Source organism: Mustela nivalis (genome assembly GCF_964662115.1).
Source record: "Mustela nivalis genome assembly, chromosome: 2".
NCBI classification, from domain to species: domain Eukaryota; kingdom Metazoa; phylum Chordata; class Mammalia; order Carnivora; family Mustelidae; genus Mustela; species Mustela nivalis.
The window spans coordinates 37,009,343-37,029,295 of record NC_139021.1 but is presented as its reverse complement, the minus strand read 5'-3'; the positions used below and the strand labels follow the sequence as shown (position 1 = coordinate 37,029,295).

Sequence of the window (19,953 nt, the reverse complement as noted above, 5' to 3'; positions counted from 1 at the left end):
TATGTGTTCTCTTTCAGTCAGTGATCTATAGGCTAGGAGCTTTGATTATTGCTAACAGTTTTGAATTGTGGTTTTAGCATATCCTGTAAAATATGCTGATGATTCCTACTTAGAAAGTTTAAGGATGTTTTATTTATTTATTCATGCTTTCCCTTGTATTCTCCGCATTTTATCTCTGTAAAGTGAGACTACTTCTAAGTTAGACAGCTAGATTATTCAGTTATTTGCTCTCTGAAGCATACAGCCTTTGGCTTTTATCGAACGTCATTTTTATCTAAAATGACTTTAAAGGATATTGTTTTTTAATTTATTCAGTATCTTTTAATTTTTTTTCTTTTTAAATAATTACTCATTTTTAAAAATTTCTATTTGTCTGTTAAGAAATTCAGAGTTAAACTTTGTCTTCCATTGCATAGCTTCTTTTTCTTGGTTTTGTCATATAATTATCTTTTTCCTTTTCTTTTTGCCTTTTTACCCAGAATATATGTATACATATACATACACACACAGTTTAATAGAAATATTAAGGAAATAGATAAACTTTAAAAACCATGTTGCCTACTGGGTCTGAGGTTATGATTTAGTCATTTTTGATCACCATCTAGTAAAGAGGACAGCAAGACCTGTTTTGTGAAAGGCTTATTATTAAATATTTTTAGGATTTGCAAGCTGTATATTTTCTTTTGCAGCTATTCCATTCTTCTGATTTCACATGAAATCAACCATAAATGATAAACTAATGTATTGTGCCTGTGTTCCAATAGTATTTATTTATAAATGGATGGCAAAGACCTCATTTTGCCAGCCAGTAGGCATTTATATGTTTGCTACACTGCACAGAAACTGAGCTGTGCAAAATCACAGTGTTTTCTTCAGACTTCAGTCTTTGGAGTCATAGTCATTGAGCTATGAAATAAGCTACTTGAAGATTTTCTGGCTTAGCAGTCTATCTTTTTTGGGACATGGACCGTTTGAAAATCTGTTGAAAATGTGGTCGACCCACATATGCACATTTGAAACTGCACATACCTTCAGGTATTCACATTCTTGCTGAAGTCCATCTCTAGGCCGTAGCCCACATTTTGTGGTTAAGAAAATGGGAACTCAGATATTTTGGTATATAGGAGGAGAGGTAGTAGTATTAAGGCAGTAGTCATTCAGTGAAAATTTTTTTCTACAGAAAATATTGAATATGAAATGGAATATTATAGTTTGTGTGTGATGTGTATGTATATTTGAATGCTTGCCATGTTAGACTGTTAGGGCTTGGTTTTCTGAAAAATCTCTTGAAAGGGAGTTTAATAATAATTGAGAGTAAATGAGATAATTGAGGAATATTTGTAATATATCATCTCTTCAGGAACCTGAGCCAAGAATGGCAATGTCTTGTTACAGAAGATAGCATAGTCATTTCATTTCTGTCTGCGGGTGGGGGACCACAAGATTTTAAAGCTATTTAAACAATTAAGAGTAGAGAATATCTTATGGCAAATGAAAGAGAAATGCATTTCACATCTTCTATTTTTTATGCTTTTATTGTTTTTTTTTTTTTAAGATTTTATTTATTTATTTGTTAGAGAGAGAGCAAGTGAGATCGAGCACAGGCAGAGTGGCAGGCAGAGTCAGAGGGAGAAGCAGGCTCCCTGCAGAGCAAGGAGCCCGATGTGGGACTTGATCCCATGACGCTGGGATGATGACCTGAGCTGAAGGCAGCTGCTTAACCAACTGAGCCACCCAGGCATCCCAATGCTTTTATTGTTTTAATACCTTCCATTAACATGGAAGCTTTTTTTCCCTTCTAATAACAGTGATACATTGTGTAGGTTGTATTAACCCACTGGCTAAGTTCTTAGCAGTTAGCATTAACCTAACGAAAGTGCTGTTTTGTTTACATACCAGTACAAAGATTCTTCTACCATAAGCCTAGGCTTTTTTTTTTTTTTTTTTTTTTAATAGGCTCTATGATCAGCATGGAGCCCAACACAGGGCTCAAACTCATGACCCTGAGGTCAAGACTTGAACTGATATCAGAGTCAGATACTTTACTCACTGAGCCACCCAGGTGCCCCTATGCTTCTTTTTTGGGAGACTCTGCTGTACCCTAGGCCAGACTTGGAATTCTGTTGCTTTCAGCCTTTCCAAGAGGACAGTCTGGAAAAGACCTTTTTACCTCTTAATTCTCCCATGCTGTAAGTGATATTCTGCTCAAATTTCACTGAAGAAAACTGTTTGCATGGACATTATGTATGGCATAGAAGTCCTTATCTCACTAATAATTCTATAGTCTGGAAGGGGAAGCACAAGATACTCATAGATAGTCATTTCTGAAATCCGGGTGTTCTTTAGTATAATGATATATTGATCCTTTTAAAAGGAGGTTATGCCATGGGACGCCTGGGTGGCTCAGTTGGTTAAGCAGCTGCCTTCGGCTCAGGTCATGATCCCAGCGTCCTGGGATCGAGTCCCATATCGGGCTCCTTGCTCCGCAGGGAGCCTGCTTCTCCGTCTGACTCTGCCTTCCACTCTGTCTGCCTGTGCTCGCTCTCGCTCACTCTCTCTGACAAATAAATAAAATCTTTAAAAAAAAAAAAAGGAGGTTATGCCTAAAACTATTCTGTCAATAACCTTATTTTGTTTATTACAGAAAAGGTGATAATTGGATAATTTATATTTCATTCAAATTAGATTGATTTTCAAAATATTGCTTAGTGCAGGCTTTTCAATTTCCTAAATCTTTCTGTGTGAACGGGGGCATGTTAGAATGGCTCACTGAAGACTGTACTTGTAGTTAAAGAATGAACTGCTTAATCTAGGAGTTTGTAAACACCTAACCACATTGCAAACCAAAGCCGAGGGGAGCTGTAAGGAAGCTCAAGTAATAGTTTTTGGATACTAAAAGGGAGGAGTGTTTATGTCCAGGTACATGTGGCTTCCAAAACACAAATGTATCACAGGCAGTCAGAAAAGATTGAAAATGAAAGGATGGGAAATAGTGTAACAGATAAATACTATCAAAAGAATCTGTCTTCACAGCATAAAAACCAGGCAAAATGAACCTTAAGGCAAAAGCATGTATCTATGTAATAGATACTAAATTATAACAGGTAAAAGCATTAATGGATATATGTAATAGATACTAAATTATAACAGGTACAGTTTTCCCCAAAATAGTATGATGACTTTGTATGGATCTAACAACTTGGCTATGAAATGTGATCAAGAAAACAAAATCCCCAAATAGGTATTTGAATATCAAAATCACTAAGATTATTTTAGTGTATACATGTAAAACTCTGCACCCAGCAGATAAAACAGTGTACATTCTTTTAATGCATACTTTACACATCTACAGACATTGTAAAAGACTTGATCAAAAAGGAAGTCTTGACAGATTTCAAAGAATCGTAATCATAAAGACCATCCTCTCTGGACTGAGCACAATTACATTAGACTATAATTACTGATAAGTTTGAATTTATCTCTACCATTTTATTGTTATATCTTTGTATGCTCTGATTGTTGTTCTTCAGTTTCCCCTCTCATGCTTACTCTTTATGTTCAGAGTCCAAAAATAGTTGTTCCATACATTCTTTCCAGGCTTTTATGGCTACATTCAGTGGGGCAGACAGGGTGGAATATGCTTACTTCATCTCACCCAGAACTGGAATCTCTTAACATTTTGACATACAAGCTTTCAGAGACTCTGTGTGTGTGCTTGCATGTGTGCATGTGTACATACAAATGCACACATTTTTCTTTTGTAACTTGCATTTTTTTAATATTAGGATCTTATTTCTGGGATATTAATTTTAAGGTTTTGGCATGTGTAGCCAAATTACGCTGTGAAAAGTTTAACAGTATTATCTTTCAAGCACTTTTTGGTCTAATTCAATCTTTTGTTTTTAAACATTTTTTTGAAACTTTTATGTATGGAAAATGCTGTCATACATTTTATTGTTAATTGGGATTACCATTTTTAAAGTTTTTATTTAAATTCCAGCTAGTTAACATACAGTGTATTATTAGTTTCAGGTGTGCAATTCAGTGATTCAGCATTTCCATACATTACCCAGTGCTTATCACAACAAGTGTGCTCCTTAATCCCTTCACTTTTTTAACCCATCCATCCACCTCCCCTCTGGTAACCATATCTGTTCTCTGTAGTTAAGAGTCTGTTTCTTGGTTTGCCTCTTTCTCTCTTTTTTTCTCCTATGACAGTCTTTTTTTTTTTTTTCTCTATTTTCTTTTCTTTTCATCACTTCGTTATATAGGAAAGCTTAATTTTTTTTTTTTAAAGATTTTATTTATTTGACAGAGAGAGAGAAACCACAAGTAGGCAGAGAGGCAGGCAGAGAGAGAGAGTGGAGGAAGCAGGCTCCCTGCGGAGCAGAGAGCCCGACATGGGGCTGGATCCCAGGACCCTGGGATCATGACCTGAGCGGAAGGCAGAGGCTTTAACCCACTGAGCCACCCAGGCGCCCCAGGAAAGCTTAATTTTTACTGTTTTTTAGCTGATGAGTATTCAGTTGTGTTTTTTGAATATTCTGTATAGCATATAGTCATCTTTGTGTAATGGTAATTTTGCATCCTTCGCTGTCAGTACTTAAACTCTGTTTTACTCTTATTTAGTTGTTCAGAACTTCTGTGACCATCAAAGTAATAATACTAATAGTATTGTGCACTCACTACAGTTTTTCTTAGCTCCCACAGTAACTGCCCTAAGTTATCTTCTAGTTACCAAACATGATGGATGCTTTTTAAATTCATGATTTACTGAATCTCCCTACCGCACTGACAGTAAAGAGTCCTTGTTCTTAACCTTCTAAAAAATTTTACTTTGAAATAGTTTCAACCTTTCAAAAAAGATAAGAGCGTTACAAAGAACTTCACTTTTCCCTATTTGAGTGTAAGTTGCCTATATGATGTTGCTTAACCCTCAAATTTATACCAAAACTACTCCAAAATACTTTTAGGTATGGTTAACCAAGTGGAATTTGATTTTGAGAGCTTGGCTTCCCAGTGACATTAGGATAAATAAATTGTAGATGTTGTCTCTTTTAACCAAAATTGATACATGTCATTTCATTTAAGAATATGAAGGGAATAAATAAGTTATTGTCTTTGCCCTCTAGGATTTCATAGTTTAACATAAAATAATTCTATGTAAACATGCACAAATGGCAGTAGTAACATAAGCCCAAGGAAAGTGGTAGAGACAGTCTTCTGAATGTTGTATAGGTTGGGGGACATTGGAGAGGAGTCTGTAGGGGAGAAAGATATTTATACTGGGCCCATAACAAGGGAGAATGGACAAAGTGTACTCTAAACCGAAGGAAGAGTATGAGCACAGTCCATGAAAGTTCATAGTGTTTTATCTGGCCCTATGGGAAGAGATGTATATGCCTTGAGGAATGGGATTTATGGGTGGGAGAGAGATGGATAATGATAGGAATTTCTGGAAAGTTTGATTAGAAACAGGTGGCTGTTTTAGAGCCATCCAGTATGACCTCCGGTATGACCTGGGGTTCTTACCCCAGAGTGCATTTTCAGATGCTTTTCAGCATGCTTAGGGAATAGACTTGGATTACTGTTATGTCATCTAAATACTTAGTGATGAGAGCTAGTAGATCTGCTGTTTGACACTCCTCTATAGCTTACTTAAAACTAAGTTGTTATGGAGGATTGGAGGGATAGTGTATCATTTTTTCCATTGGTTAGTTACTGTTACTTTAGTATTGCATTTTAAATAAGAAAATGTAATCTATGGGAGTAGTGCTTTTTAGATATTTTATTCTCTAGTATATTATTCCTTGGTGAATTGGCTTCTTCATCTCAACTTGTATGCTAGTTTTATGATGAGAAACTGGGGGAAAATATTAAAAAATAGATTTAAAAAATCCATTACTAGTGTTCTCTTAGTTAAAATACATCAACAGTATTATGTTTCTATTAATTTGCATTTAATATTTTCTCCAGTTCTATCTTTGAGAGTTATTTTTTCTTTTGATTGTAATAAAAAGTCATGAACTGTTAAGAGGTTTTTATGAATTCCTTATGGATGCCACTTTTTTCAGAAATGGGAAAACCAATATAAGTCATGCTTCTTGACTTCTTAGAAACAGGATGTTTATATTTATTTTTATTTTTAACATGTGTTGAGTGGTATTAGCATAGGGGAATATACATTCCAAGATTGAAACTTTTGATTTTTAAAATTTCTTTTGGAAGCTTAATTTGTTAAGCATTATTTTAGTGTTTACTCTCATGAAAGAATATTTATTACTTTAAATTTATTGATATTTTGTTAATTTTGTATCATATGATAATTGGTACTCTAAAAGCTGCTAAAAGTTTACATCTAGATAAGAGAAAAAATTGAACTTTGTTGTTTTATATTTTTTTCCTATGTGTAGCCTTTAGGAATGAATGAAGGAGTTGGTTTTTGCAAAGGTGCTCTGGTTGAATGGATTTAAATAGGCTTCCTTTCAGCAGGATTTAGTGTAGTTGTTAACAATGTCAGTTGCTGACAGAAGTTGATTCTGTTTTGCCCAGTCAAGTTCTGAATATAAGCAGGATAGTTCATAAAATAGCTAAAATTTTAGTTACTTTTTAAATAAGTTTTGTAGTGGGAAATGCATTTGAATCAAGTGAAGTTTTCCATCTTTTTCTCCTGTGTCTTCTTAAAATGCTGTTTTTATTTATATTTTCAATTAAATTTCTTACTAATGTATCTGTATACACATTTATTGTGTGAGAAACTTCTGAGAATGTGGAGTATCCCAAAGTATTATAAAATTAAAAGAAAATTTTGGAGATTTTAGGCAAGCTATGACAAAAAAGAATGTTCACTAGTTACTTCTGTTGTTGTTTTTAACTATTTGTTTATTATTTCCCTGTGTTCACATTATGCTTTTCTCAGTTCTTCCATACTTTTCTTTTTTCTTTGCTTTCATTGTGTTTTTTGTCTCTGTTTCTAAATTCTGTCTATATTTTCTTCCTAATTTGTATTCTTTCCTGTACCCTGCTTCAGTATTATTAGTAAGTAGAAATACTCGAATCCATTATGGTAGTCATATTTTTCCTATTTTTCTTCCTCCCAGCCTAACTTTTGAATTTTCTTATGGCTATTTAGAGTGGAAAGAAAAGATGGCTCAAGAAGAAACTTAAAGAAGCAACACTTCTAATATGTTGTATAATCAGCACATAGTAACATTGTTTCATTGGGAAAATGTTCCTAAAATAGGCAGAAACCAGGCAAAATACTGAGTATAGGATTATCATTGACTGGGATCTAGTATAGTCTCTGTGATTTCTCTTAGTACATGAACACTTCCTTATATAGAACTTCTTCGTAATGGTATTTGGGGGCGGATGTTCTACTTATTAGTTGTGTCAGTTTTGCAATCCTATCTGTTTCCTCTTTGCAAAATACGCTAAATGATACCCACCTATAATATAAGTTCAGTAACATTTTATGAATAATTCTTTATTGACAGACCTATGGCTAATTGAATCTTTTTTTCCCTCTATTTTATAGGTTATGTGCAGAGTCTGATTAGACGAGTTGTAAATAATGTAAATATTGTTATAAATAATCTCATACTAAAATATGTTGAAGATGATATTGTTCTTTCAGTCAATATCACTTCTGCAGAGTGCTATACAGTAGGTGAATTATGGGATCGTGCATTCATGGATATTTCTGGTGAGTATATATTAAGAAAAGTGTAGATTTTTCCATTATTGGAATAGTTATCTTGGTTTCTAAACCTTTTGTGGGCCAGCTGGCTCTGATAAACCTGATGAGAGCTTTATGCCTCAGCCTAGAAAAATGAACATATATAAGGTTTAGCATATCGGGTGCCTAGGTGATTCAGTTGGTTAAGCATCTGCTTTTGGCTCAAGTCATCCTGGAATCCCAGGATTGAGTCCTTCACTGGGCTCCCTGCTCAGGGGGAAGTCTCCTTCTCCCTCTCCAAATAAATAAACTCTTAAAAAAATTAGCATACAGCTATAGGGGGTTTAATAGACCCTCAGATTAGGAAACCCCAGACTCCATTTTTAATATTATTAATTTTTATTCTTTCTTACCTACCACATGCATGTTTCAAGTGTATCTTATAACATTTTACAGTGCATTGGGGTTGTAGTAATAAAAATAGTTAAAATTTTTAACATATTTGAAGGAGGAAAAGGAACACATTGCTTTTGTGCTCCATAATGGCAAAACAATGTATCTGATCTGTGTTTTGGGTTTGTATATTCCAGAGTATATTTGGGACTTCTGGATAATCCTAAAGTCTCTTTTGAGTATGACATGCTGTAATCTCCTCCTGCTTATATTAAAAGAACTATTAAGTAATACAATTTTAGTAACTACCATTATTACTATTTTATTATGTTTTACATAGTAGGCATTGTGCTAATAAGCATTGAAAATACAGCTGTGAAAGAGATACTGCTTCATTTGTCAGAAGAGATTACTAAATCATAATATTGAGAAATATTCTGATGGGTAAGGAGTGGACATTTTTTGAAAATATAGTGAGGAGGGGTGTCTGGGTGGCTCATTTAGTGTCTGCTTTTGGCTCAGGTCATGATTCAAGGATGCTTGGATTGAGCCCCACTTCAGGCTCCTTGCCCAGTGGGGAGTTTGTTACTCCCTCTGCTTGCTCCCCCTGCTTGTACTCTCTTTCTCTGTCAGATAAATAAATAAAATCTTTTTTAAAAAGATGAAGAAAAGAAAAGATAGTGAGGAGACTATTGTGAGTACCTTTTATCTTTGACTTGCCAGGGTATTTATTTGTTAACAGTGTGGGCACTAAAGCTAGACGACCGGAGTTTGGATCCTGGTTGTCCCACTTAGTAGAACTATATGACCTTAGGTGAGTCACTTGACCATTTCTTAGTTTCTTCATTTGTAAAATGGGGGTAAAATAAGAGCTTCCTTATAGAGTTATTTTATTAAATACATTAATGCACTGAAGGTACTTATAAAAGTATCTCGTACATAGACCTCTGAAAATGAGCTATTAAAATTTTTACATTTATTTTCTCAAATTCTCATAACTCCATCAAGTGATACTCTTTCTCATTTACTTATATATTCACCTGCTCATCTTAAGTCCTACTTAAAGGAAAACAGAAGGAAATTTAGTCTCAAGGTTACTTAACTTGCCTAGTTTGCCTAGTTTAGGCATACAACTAGGATCTAGCAAATTTGATAGTCTCATTTTTGTGTGTTCTCCAAACTTCAGTCTTTGCTTTTTTCCCCCTTTCTTTTGACAGTAGGCTCCACAGCCAACATGGGGCTGGAATTCACAACCCTGAGATTAAGAGTCATATGCTGTACAGACCGAGCCTGCCCAGGTGCCCCTTAGTCATTATGTTTTAAAATGAAGAATAATATTGATCTCACAGTTTTTTTGTGAGGCATTAATCAGTGCATATGCAAAGTCCCAAGCATTGTCTCTGAGACATTGTTAATGCCTCCCTCCATCCTCTTTGGCGAAAATATTTCATACAAAGACCACAAGGAAACATTAAGAAAAATGGAAAACAAGCAGGACTGGGTAATGCAGGATTGAATGAATGTGTTGACATTTTATGGGAAGAAATTTCTATAGTTTATTATACAACTAATGTAAATATCACTTTGGGAAATTATAGTGAATTAGAGTCTTGGGTTGGGAGTTGGGGCATCCTAGTTTGAGTCTTCCCTCCACCATTCTAACTTAGTATAACTTCAGTGAGTCATTTGTAAAATGTGAATTATCGTAACTACCAATATGCTGATGTCCTTAAGAAAATCAAGTATCATACCACATGAAAGTTCATGATGAGGATGATGATAAAAACAGCAAAAATAGTATCTTTCACTTGTTGAGTTCTTGTTAATTGCTGGGCCTGGTGCTATGCTTTTGTACATTATCTGTTTTTAATCTTTTACCTTCTGAGACAGTTACTATTATTTACCCTTTTATTTTTACTAAAAAATTTTATATTTACAAAGATTTAGGTCACATATTTTGTTATTAAACAATATGATGAGCACCTTTCCTCTGAGTATCTAGAACATACACAGTAGTTTACCCCCACAAATGTGTTTTTCCTGATCTGCTTTCCACCTAGAGTTATCTGCTGTATTAAATTTTATCATTTAATTGCTTAAAAAAACTTGTGCTATAAAAAGGAATGAAGTACTAATGTATGCTACAATGTGGATGAACCTTGAAAACGTTCTAAGTTTTTAAAAGCCAGACAGAGAAGTTGTATATTGTATATTGCAGGATTCCTCTTATAAACTACACAGAAGAGCCAAATCTATATAGACAGAAAGTAGATTAGGGACTGTCTCAGGATTGGGAAGTAGGGAGGGCAAGGAGGGGATTGGAGGGATGATAGCTCAAGGGTACAGAGTTTTTTTTTCTGACGTGTTGTCAAAGTTTTAAAATTAATTGTGGTGCTGGACACTGAATATTCTCAGTATACCAAATGCCACTCTGTGTACCCTTTAAATTGTTAATTTTTTTAAAAGATTTTATTTATTTGAGAGAGAGGGAGAGAGAGAGAGAGAATGAGCAGGGAGAAGGGGAGAAGTAGACTGCCTGTGGAGCAGGGAGCCCCATGTGGGTCTCTATCCTAGGACCCTGGGATCATGACCCGAGCTGAAGCAGATTCTCAACTGACTGAGCCAGCCAGGCACCCCTAACTTGTTAATTCTATGTTACATGAATTTTATCTCAATAAAAAAGTATCAGATATGGATTATACACAAACAATGTATTACATGTATTTTTGAGCTTTGTAAAAATAGTGTGCTCTATTTTGGGAATTTGAGGTTTGAGTAAAGCCTCAAAAGTTTCCTGTTTTCAATTAGTGTCATGCTTTTAATATTTTTCCATATTGTTACATGTAGTTATAGATCACTTATTTTTACTTGTGAATAATATTCTACTGTTTAAATATGCCAGAATTTAATTGTTGTGGTGATGGGCATTTGGGATGTTTCCCGATTTTTTCTATTACAAACAATGCTTTAGGAATCTTTGTACATACCTTTTGATGCATATGTGTAAGCATTTCTTAAGGACATACACTTAGGAATGGGTTGTTAGATGGGAGGATAGCAAATCTTCACGTTTTCAAATAAGGCCAGGTCATTTTCGAGTTCTCCGGAGTTGGGTAGACATAGTTATTATCCTCATTTTTCAGATTAAATTGCAGCACATTATCTAAAGTAAGTACCTGACCTAGAATTCATTTTGTTAGTTTTTAAAAGGTAGTTGTTATATTTAGTGTTTAAGAAAAATATTTTCAAAGCTTTAATGATTTCCTTTGTCAGTGAATGATAATTTTCTAGAATACCCTCAAAATGTAGACCACCTTATGTTCTTACAGCGTAATTTTAAAGACCTGAACTCTCAAGTAAGGTTGCCAGAGTTCAAATGACGGCTCTGTCCTTTTTAAACTAACATTAAACTCTTTCCCCTTACTCTGCCTCAGTTTTCAAATCTTTTAAAAAGAGGGATGTAAATATTAAAAGGTAGCAGAGGGGAGAAGACTTGTGTATCATCTGAGAGCAAACACTCAGTGAATTATTATCATAAAGAGAGGGAAGGAAATATCTAGAGGTTTTTTTCATTTCTAATTCTACTTTTATTACATATGTATACACAAAGAAATATATCAGTAACTAAATGATTTGTTTATATACCATGTAAATCATAATAGATTTAGGCCTAATATTTATTTACCTAGGAATTGCCTATTAGGAATAAAACTTCTCATTGCTAAAGTTTTCATTTTCTAGTTTGATACTTTACCGGCAGTTGTTTTATGTTTATTCCCTTGAAAGCAAACTGTATGCTCTTATTGGTAATGTGGTACTTTCTTCATCAATTGTTTAGAGCAGTGATGTCCACTAGAATTTTCTGGGTCATGGAAATGTTTTATATTTTTACAGTCTAGTACTGTAGCTACTAGCCACATGTGACTTGAAATGTTGCTAATGTAGCCGAGGAACTGAAATTTTATTTTTGTATAATTTTAACTTTTATATAAATTTAAATAGCAGATATTGCTGGTGGCTGTTACTGGAGAGTATAGGTTTAGAGAAATTGTGGATTTTTTAATGTTAGACATTAAATGAGTGACTCCTGCTCAGAATGTTATTTTTAATGTGGTTTCTCAAGTATTATATTCAAGTTATTTGATATCTCATTGCAGACGTGGAATATAGCACAAGTTTTTATAAATTTTGTCTTAAATTTGTAGTTAGATACCGAGCAAATTGGGGACAAACTATTTCACTTCTTTGTACTTTGATTTTTCCTACTTGCAAAGGGGATTTTTGTGCCTATTTCATAAGGTTGTTGGAGGATTTAAATAATAGAGAAATTATTTGCATAGATTCTGGCATCATATATTTAATGCTCTATTAATCTTACTATTTGTACTAATAAATAATTGTTGCTTTTTTTGCTAATTTTCCTTTTTACTTAAAATGTTTTTTTCTTTTTTTTTAGCAACTGATCTGGTGCTGAGAAAAGTTATCAATTTTTCTGACTGTACAGTTTGTCTTGATAAACGAAATGCTAGTGGTAAAATAGAATTTTACCAGGATCCTTTATTGTATAAATGTTCCTTCAGAACTCGTCTGCATTTCACATATGATAACCTAAATTCCAAGATGCCATCTGTTATTAAAGTAGGTGTTTCTTTTTCTAGTAGTTGAGTTCCATGTCTCCATTTTGTTTTATTGGTTCTTGTAGGTGCTATTAAAGAAGAAATTAACCTCATAAAAATATATATCATTAGTTTTTGCTAGAGTTTTATTTCTATTTATAATTTTAGGTTATATTGTTTATTGTATATTAAAACTTTCTGCATTGTGAATTGTACTAGAGAGATTTTGGGGACTTTTTTTTCTCCCTGAAACTGTAGTTTCCTTTATAGTTTGTCCAACTGTTTATTCATTTTTTTCCTCTTTTAAATGAATAGAAGAAATCCTGTTAAAAGTGTAATTATACACATAGTGGACTGAATATCAATGTATATTTCAATCTTTATAATTTATTTAATATGATCTGATAACTATAGTTATTGTCCCTCTTAGATGACTTTGTAAGGTTTAATATACTGACCTACTATCTTAGTTTATTGGTTCAGGAAATTTTAGTGTTTGATCTATGGATTCAGAATGTAATGAAAATCTTGCCTGTAGGAATTTTTTAGATAATGTGAAAGTTTGTTCTCCCAAGATCCCGGAATAGGAATATATTTTCAACGTGTATAGTTAGTCTCTTCATGTAAATCTTACTTCTTTCCTCATATAACAGTTCTAAACTTCTATCCATATCTCAGTTTTTGAAAACGAATTCACGGAGTAGCTTGTGATCGTGTTAATAACTAAGTTTTAATGTGGAATGAATATTTATTGTTGAATTTAATGCCTTTGAATACTAAAGTGCTAGAATGGAAAAGCTGCCCCTGAGTCTGAACACAGGTATTGATGTGCCTGGTTGGATAACTTATTTTTTAGTACTGTCTTTTTAAAAAAACATGTTACTTTCTCTTTTCTGTAGCTCTACTATATATTTATTCATGAAATCCACTTACTTTAATTTGGTAGTGGTTCAGTCATCAGTGCTCTAGTTTTCTCCCCATTGTATACAATGCACATCAATTTATTGAAATTCTGTTACTTTTTCCTTCTATTTTTGAATTACTTTTTTTGAATTACTATTTTTGAATTACTACTTAGCCGAAGATAAGCATAGGGAACTATTAATTCAATGGTATTGTTGCCTCTGTCTTGGGATAATGGACTTACTTTCTTTCTTTCACCTTGAACCTGCTAGGAACATTGGGGAACGTTAAGGGTAAATTCAAGATGCATTTTGAAAGCAGATACTGGATGCCTTACAGTATAAAATAAACTTATTGATCTTTAGTACAAATGTAATTACACATTCTAGAAGGTGGCTAAATTAGAGGAAAGTAAAAATAAATGAATTCGAGGGAAACTGAGTGTTGTCATCTAAGTTTGTATTCTCAAAATTGATTAGGCATGATATATGATCTTAAAAAGCATCTTAATATTAAGTAAGTTTGTTGACATGGGGATTTTAACCCTGGTAATTGCCAAATATGGGGTTCCATTATGTTCAGCTGAAATAAAATTGAGTTTTTTATTAATAACATTGTGGTGTAAGATTTGCCATTTTAGTTAGATCTGTCTGTCATTCTTCTAACTCCCAGTCCTAGGAGTATATATTAAAAGCACATGGGTAACCTCACTGATCACCTAGAAGAGAGGGGATTTCCCAGAATAGTCCAGATACTGTAGTTATTTATTTAAACCTCTCACATATATTTAAGTGGTTTTTAAATTTATCTATATTTTGGGTTGGCTTTTTACAATTTTCTATCTCTTAGGACAAATACATCCTATGTTTTGTGTCATCTGAGTTATAGATTTTATGAGTATATAACTTACGTAACATTTCCCCTATTTTTGAAAAATTTCTTTTTTTTTTCTTTTTAAAGATTTTATTTATTTATTTGACAGACAGAGATCACAAGCAGGCAGAGAGGCAGGCAGAGAGAGAGAGGGGGGAAGCAGGCTCCCTGCTGAGTAGAGAGCCTGATGCGGGGTTTGATACTAGGACCCTTAGATCATGACCTGAGCCGAAGACAGAGGCTTTAACCCACTGAGCCACCCAGGTGCCCCAGTGCCATACAATATTTTAAAAGGATAGATAGAAAAATGCCAAATTAAGAAGAGCTCGGCAGGCCTGCACCTTTCACTCTCTTGTCCTTGTACCAAACTTTCTTTTACTTTTTCTTGGTCTGTTTAGTGTATGATTTTTAAGTCAGTTTTAAGAAACCTGTACTCATAATTAAATATAGACTTTGCAGTTTTCTTCCCCTTCAAATACAAACGTTTGTGCCTTTAATCCTAAAAATATGATTACTATTACTTTTTCATGTTTCATAAACCCTCAAATACCTTCCAAGAGTCCTGGAAGTCAGAATAAACCTTCCAAGAGACTTGACTTTATGGCTTAATTGGCTTTATTCCATGTTTATATAACAGCAGGGAACATTACACTGAGACTGTTTTATATTTTATTAATATCTTTCTTTCTGTAAGGGTAACTTTGATTGCTATATATCCTGTTTGTTAGTAATTAATCTTGTTTCTTTATTATAACTGATTCATGTTACAAATTTTATGTCCTATTTAAATCTCTTAAAACTTGTTTGGAAAACTTTTCTGAACATGTATGTCACTTGGTTTTCACTATTAGACAAAATTTTATTAAGTTCATACTTCTGTAGTTGTAATGTTAGTAATTTTCTCACTTACTACACTTTTGGAATGTGTATGTAGTCTTCTTGGTTAATAAAGCTGGAAAGAGTGATTCAGGTTTTATTAAAATGATATTATGAAACTTTTGTTCTTGGTGTGACAAATCTCTCTGATTTTGGGGGGAGTGCTATGATATTCTTCATACTATGGAGTTGATATTTTGTTTTCATAACTTTATTTCTGGAAAAATTATCTAGAAGTCTAGTGTGACTAACATCATCATTTCTATTTGTACTTACATAATTTGGCTTAGTACAGTTTCTATCTAACGTTGATTGGTCATTGTAGCAAACTTAATTCCTAAGATATCAGAGTAAATTATTTTGGCTTATGTATTGGAAATGTTTGGGACATTTCTTTTATGGTGTTCTCCATTTTAGGACTTTTAACATTTATCTATTTATGTTAAAAGGTACTTACTTTGAACATGCTTTTGTTGATGTTTGTTTTTTTTCAAATACAGATTCATACCTTAGTAGAGAGTTTGAAACTTTCTATCACAGATCAACAACTGCCTATGTTTATTCGTATAATGCAACTTGGGATTGCTCTTTACTATGGGGAAATAGGCAATTTTAAAGATGGGGAAATGGAAGAGCCTACCTGTCACAATAAAGATATGTTAGGAAACATTACAGGTAAATATAACAAAAACTTTATCTTTGAACTATTGTTTATATGCTTTTTCACCATTGTGAAACTTTGAAAACTAAAACATTAGATTGAATTTTCAATGTTTCAATATGATGGGATGATTTTATTTTGGTTGTTTGACACTACTTGATTTTTTTCCCCCTGTATATGCTGGATATTACTGTGATTTTCTTTTTACATTCTTAAAGTAACTCTAATATTTCTAATAGGTATACATGTTCAGAATGTATGTTACATGAAAATTAAGGTAATGCATTGTCAGTATTTCCTAATAAATTGAGGTATTGTTAATTTTTTGCAAAGGCTTGCCAAGAGTTACACAGGAGTTAGATATACTTAATTATTATATGTAATTATATTTAACTATAGTTACACTTAACTATGTACTCATTGGAGGATACCTAGTTAATTAGACATTATTGATGGAGTGTATGTTTCATTGAATGATACTAGTGGGTTAACCTCAGTTATTCAGTTCATTATACTTGTACTTAAGTCTACTGAATGTACTGAACACTGGTAACGTGGGAAAACACAGATAAAAAGATGTGTTCTCTTCCCTTAAAACCACAGTGAGACATCACTGCAAGGCCACTGGCATGACTGTAATCAAAAGACACATAATGACAAGCGTTGGCAAGATTGTGGTGAAGTTGGAACCTTTATATTGCTTGTAGGAATGTAAAATTGTAGAGCTGTTTCGGAAAACAATCTAGTTCCTTAAAAAAATTGAACATAGAATTACCACATGACCCAGCAATCTCACTCTTAGGTATATATGCAAAAGAATTGATAACACATGTCCATATAAGAATTTTACATGTTAATGTTAAATGGAAACATTATTCATGATAACCAAAAAGTGAAACAACCCAAATGTCCGTCACCTGATGAATGGATAAATGATTGTGATATATCCATACCCTAGAATATTATTCAGTTATACAAAATAATGAAAAGCTGATACATGCTACATCATGATGAACTTCAAAAATATCTTAAGTGAAAGCAGCCAGTCAGAAAGGAAGACATGGTATGATTTCATTTATATGAAATGTCCATAATAGCCAATTCCATAGAAGTAGAAAGTAGATTAGTAACCAGGGCCTAGGGAGAGAAGGAAATGGAGAGTGACTGCTAAAGGTGTTCTTTTTAGAGTGATGAAAATGTTCTAAAATCGGATAGTGATGATGGTTGCACAATTTTTGTGATTATATTAAAAACAGAGTTGTACACTTCTAAATGTGAAATTTTATATTTAAATTACAGCTTATGAAAAACTTTATGAAAAACCTTAAAAAGCTTAGGGAATTACATTAATAAGTGTATGTACCTAGAAAACATACCTTTATTTCACACTGGACAGTGAATTCTTGTTAGACAATGAACTTTTTTTTTTTTTAAGGTTTTATTTATTCATTTGACAGAGAGAAAGAGGGAGAGAGCAAGAGAGCACAAGGAGGGGGAGCTGCACAGGGAGAGGGAGAAGCAGACTCCCCTGCTTGGCAGGGACCCTGATGCAGGGCCTGGTCCCAGGATCCTGAGATCATGACTTGAGCCGGAGGCAGACTTTAACTGAGTGAGCCACCCAGGTGCCCCAAGACCATGAACTGCTGAAACAGGAATAATGTCTAACATCTAGAACAAAACCTAGCACCAGAAGGTGCTCAGTTTTTTTTCAACATGCTATTATGACAAATTTCAAATATATAGAAAAGTAGAAAGAATTTTATGTTGAGGTTGTGCTGGATGTGCTGTTTTACATTTCCACAACATTGTAGGAGAGTTCTAGTTGTTCCACATCTTTGCTAGCATTTGGTGTTGTCTTTTTTTTTTTTTTTTTAACTCTTTGCCATCCTGATGGATGTGTTGTGGTATTTCATTGTGGTTTTGATTTGCATTTCATTGATGAGTAGTTATTTTGAAGTTTTTCATGTGGTTATTGACTGTTAATTTATTTACCTTTGTGACGAGTGTTTAACTCTTTGACTATTTTTAAACCTTTGTTGGGTTTCATTACTGATTCGTAATTTTTTAATATATTCTGAATTCAAATACTATGTCATATACATGTTTTGGGAATATTTTTTGCTGGCTTGTGACTTGACTAATTCATTTTTTTAATTGGTATCTTGAGAAGAGTTTTAAATTTTGATTAAATGTAGGTTTCAAATTTTTCCTTTATAACTGATTTGTCCTCTTAGAAGTGACTAGGTTTCTCTATGTTAAAAAAGTGAGAAAGCAACTCTGTTTGCTTGCAGCGTAGTTGAAATTAGTTTTCTCATCTGTCTAAAGCAGGGTTCCTTTTATTGTGGGTATATGTATTCCTTTGGCACTCTGGTCAAGCCTGTGAACCTCTTCACAGAAGTTTTTAAGAATCTTGATTTTGATATGCAATGGTATTCTTTCTTCATATTACTTGTGTTTGTAATACAGTAAAGTTTTTAGGTCTGTAGGTTTATAGTTTTCATATATATTTAGAAAATTCGTGGGCATTATTTCTTGAACTGTTTTTCAGCTCTCTCTCCTAATTGCATGTATATTAGGTTTCTTGAAGTTCACCAAAGCTCTCTGATGCTCTTGTTCGTTTTTGTTCTCTTTTTTGGTTGTTGAGTTTTCTTTTTCTCTTCTTGTTCACTAATCATCTGTATCTAATGTGCTATTTATCATAGCTAGTTTATATTTCACCTCAGATACTGTATTTTTCATCTCTAGAAGTTTAGTTGTTAAAAAAAACCTTATTTCTTATTTATGCTTTCTTAAATATCTCATTTTATTTATATAACTGTTTTAATGTCTGTGTTTACTAATGCTAAACTGTATCATTCCTAGATCTTTTTGTATTGACTTTTTCCCTTACCTGTATTATATATTTTCTTCTTCGTATGCCTGATAATTTTTAATTTGATGCCAGGCATTGTGAACTTTATCTTGTTGGATGCTGGATATATTTGTATGTAGCAACAAGTTAAGTTACTTAGAAATAATTTAATTCACTTGTCTTGCTTTCAGTGTTTCTTAGTTGGGATCAGAGCCGCCATTAGCTTAAGACTAGTTTTGTCTTACCACTGACAGTCAGCCTTTTGAGTACTTTCTTGATGAGTAATGAATTAAAGGTTTTTTTCTTTCTTTCTGTTGAGATCACAAACTAGTTCCAATTTTGTGTAAGTCTTAGGGTTGTTTTCTTGCCTTTTTTCTGGTAGTTCTTTCTAGTGGCCTCAACAGTTTCTTTGCATGAAATTGAGTAATACTTAGCTGAGGCCTGGAGTGGGATGCTCTGCAGATATGACGAGCTCTCTCTGAACAGGTCTTTCATGTTCAGAGATGAATGAACATGTATTTTGATATTTTGAGATAGCTTCATTACTGATGTTTGAACTGATTTTTGTAGGTTTTGTAGTTAATGGTGATGCAACTGTGATTTATTACTTATATTTAGAATTAAACTATGCAACTGCAATTTGTTACCTACATTCATAATTGAAAGTGCTACATTTTAAATACTTAATATGTATTTTTCCATCACAATTCATGAATTTCCTGAATTCTGTTAGAGGGCCCCAGAAAAGTTGCACTCTTCCGAAGGAAAAGAATATTTTAGGAAATTCTATCCAGAGATTAGGGAGCTTTTTTTGTTTCAGGACTCTAATCCATTCTTTCTGCAAGGCAGTAAGTAAAGATTTGAAACTTCGGAAGCATCTTTCATCAAAATCCCTCCTAATTTTTAATTAAGTATAAATTATAGTGGCCGATTTTTAGTGATGTTTCTTTTGTTTCACAAGATCAAGCAGTGGATACTTCTTCTGTTTTAATGGTTTAGACAACCGAGGTCAAGAATCTAGCTCTGTGGACTCAACCTGGTCACTGCTGCCTGGGTGGAGGTGACCTGCCTTGTTTTATAACCAAGGTGATCATTAATGATG

At 33.5% G+C, this 19,953-nt stretch overlaps 1 protein-coding gene across 1 annotated transcript in view; it reads left to right on the top strand.

Annotated features, from left to right (window-relative positions):
* Nucleotides 1–19,953, top strand: part of VPS13B (vacuolar protein sorting 13 homolog B) — a 714,200-nt gene that overhangs the window by 61,281 nt on the left and 632,966 nt on the right. Inside the window, exons 5-7 of the mRNA XM_082719962.1 lie at nt 7,538–7,705; nt 12,528–12,709; nt 15,840–16,014. Coding sequence (XP_082576088.1) covers nt 7,538–7,705; nt 12,528–12,709; nt 15,840–16,014 — 525 coding nt within the window. The remainder of the gene's footprint in view (nt 1–7,537; nt 7,706–12,527; nt 12,710–15,839; nt 16,015–19,953) is intronic.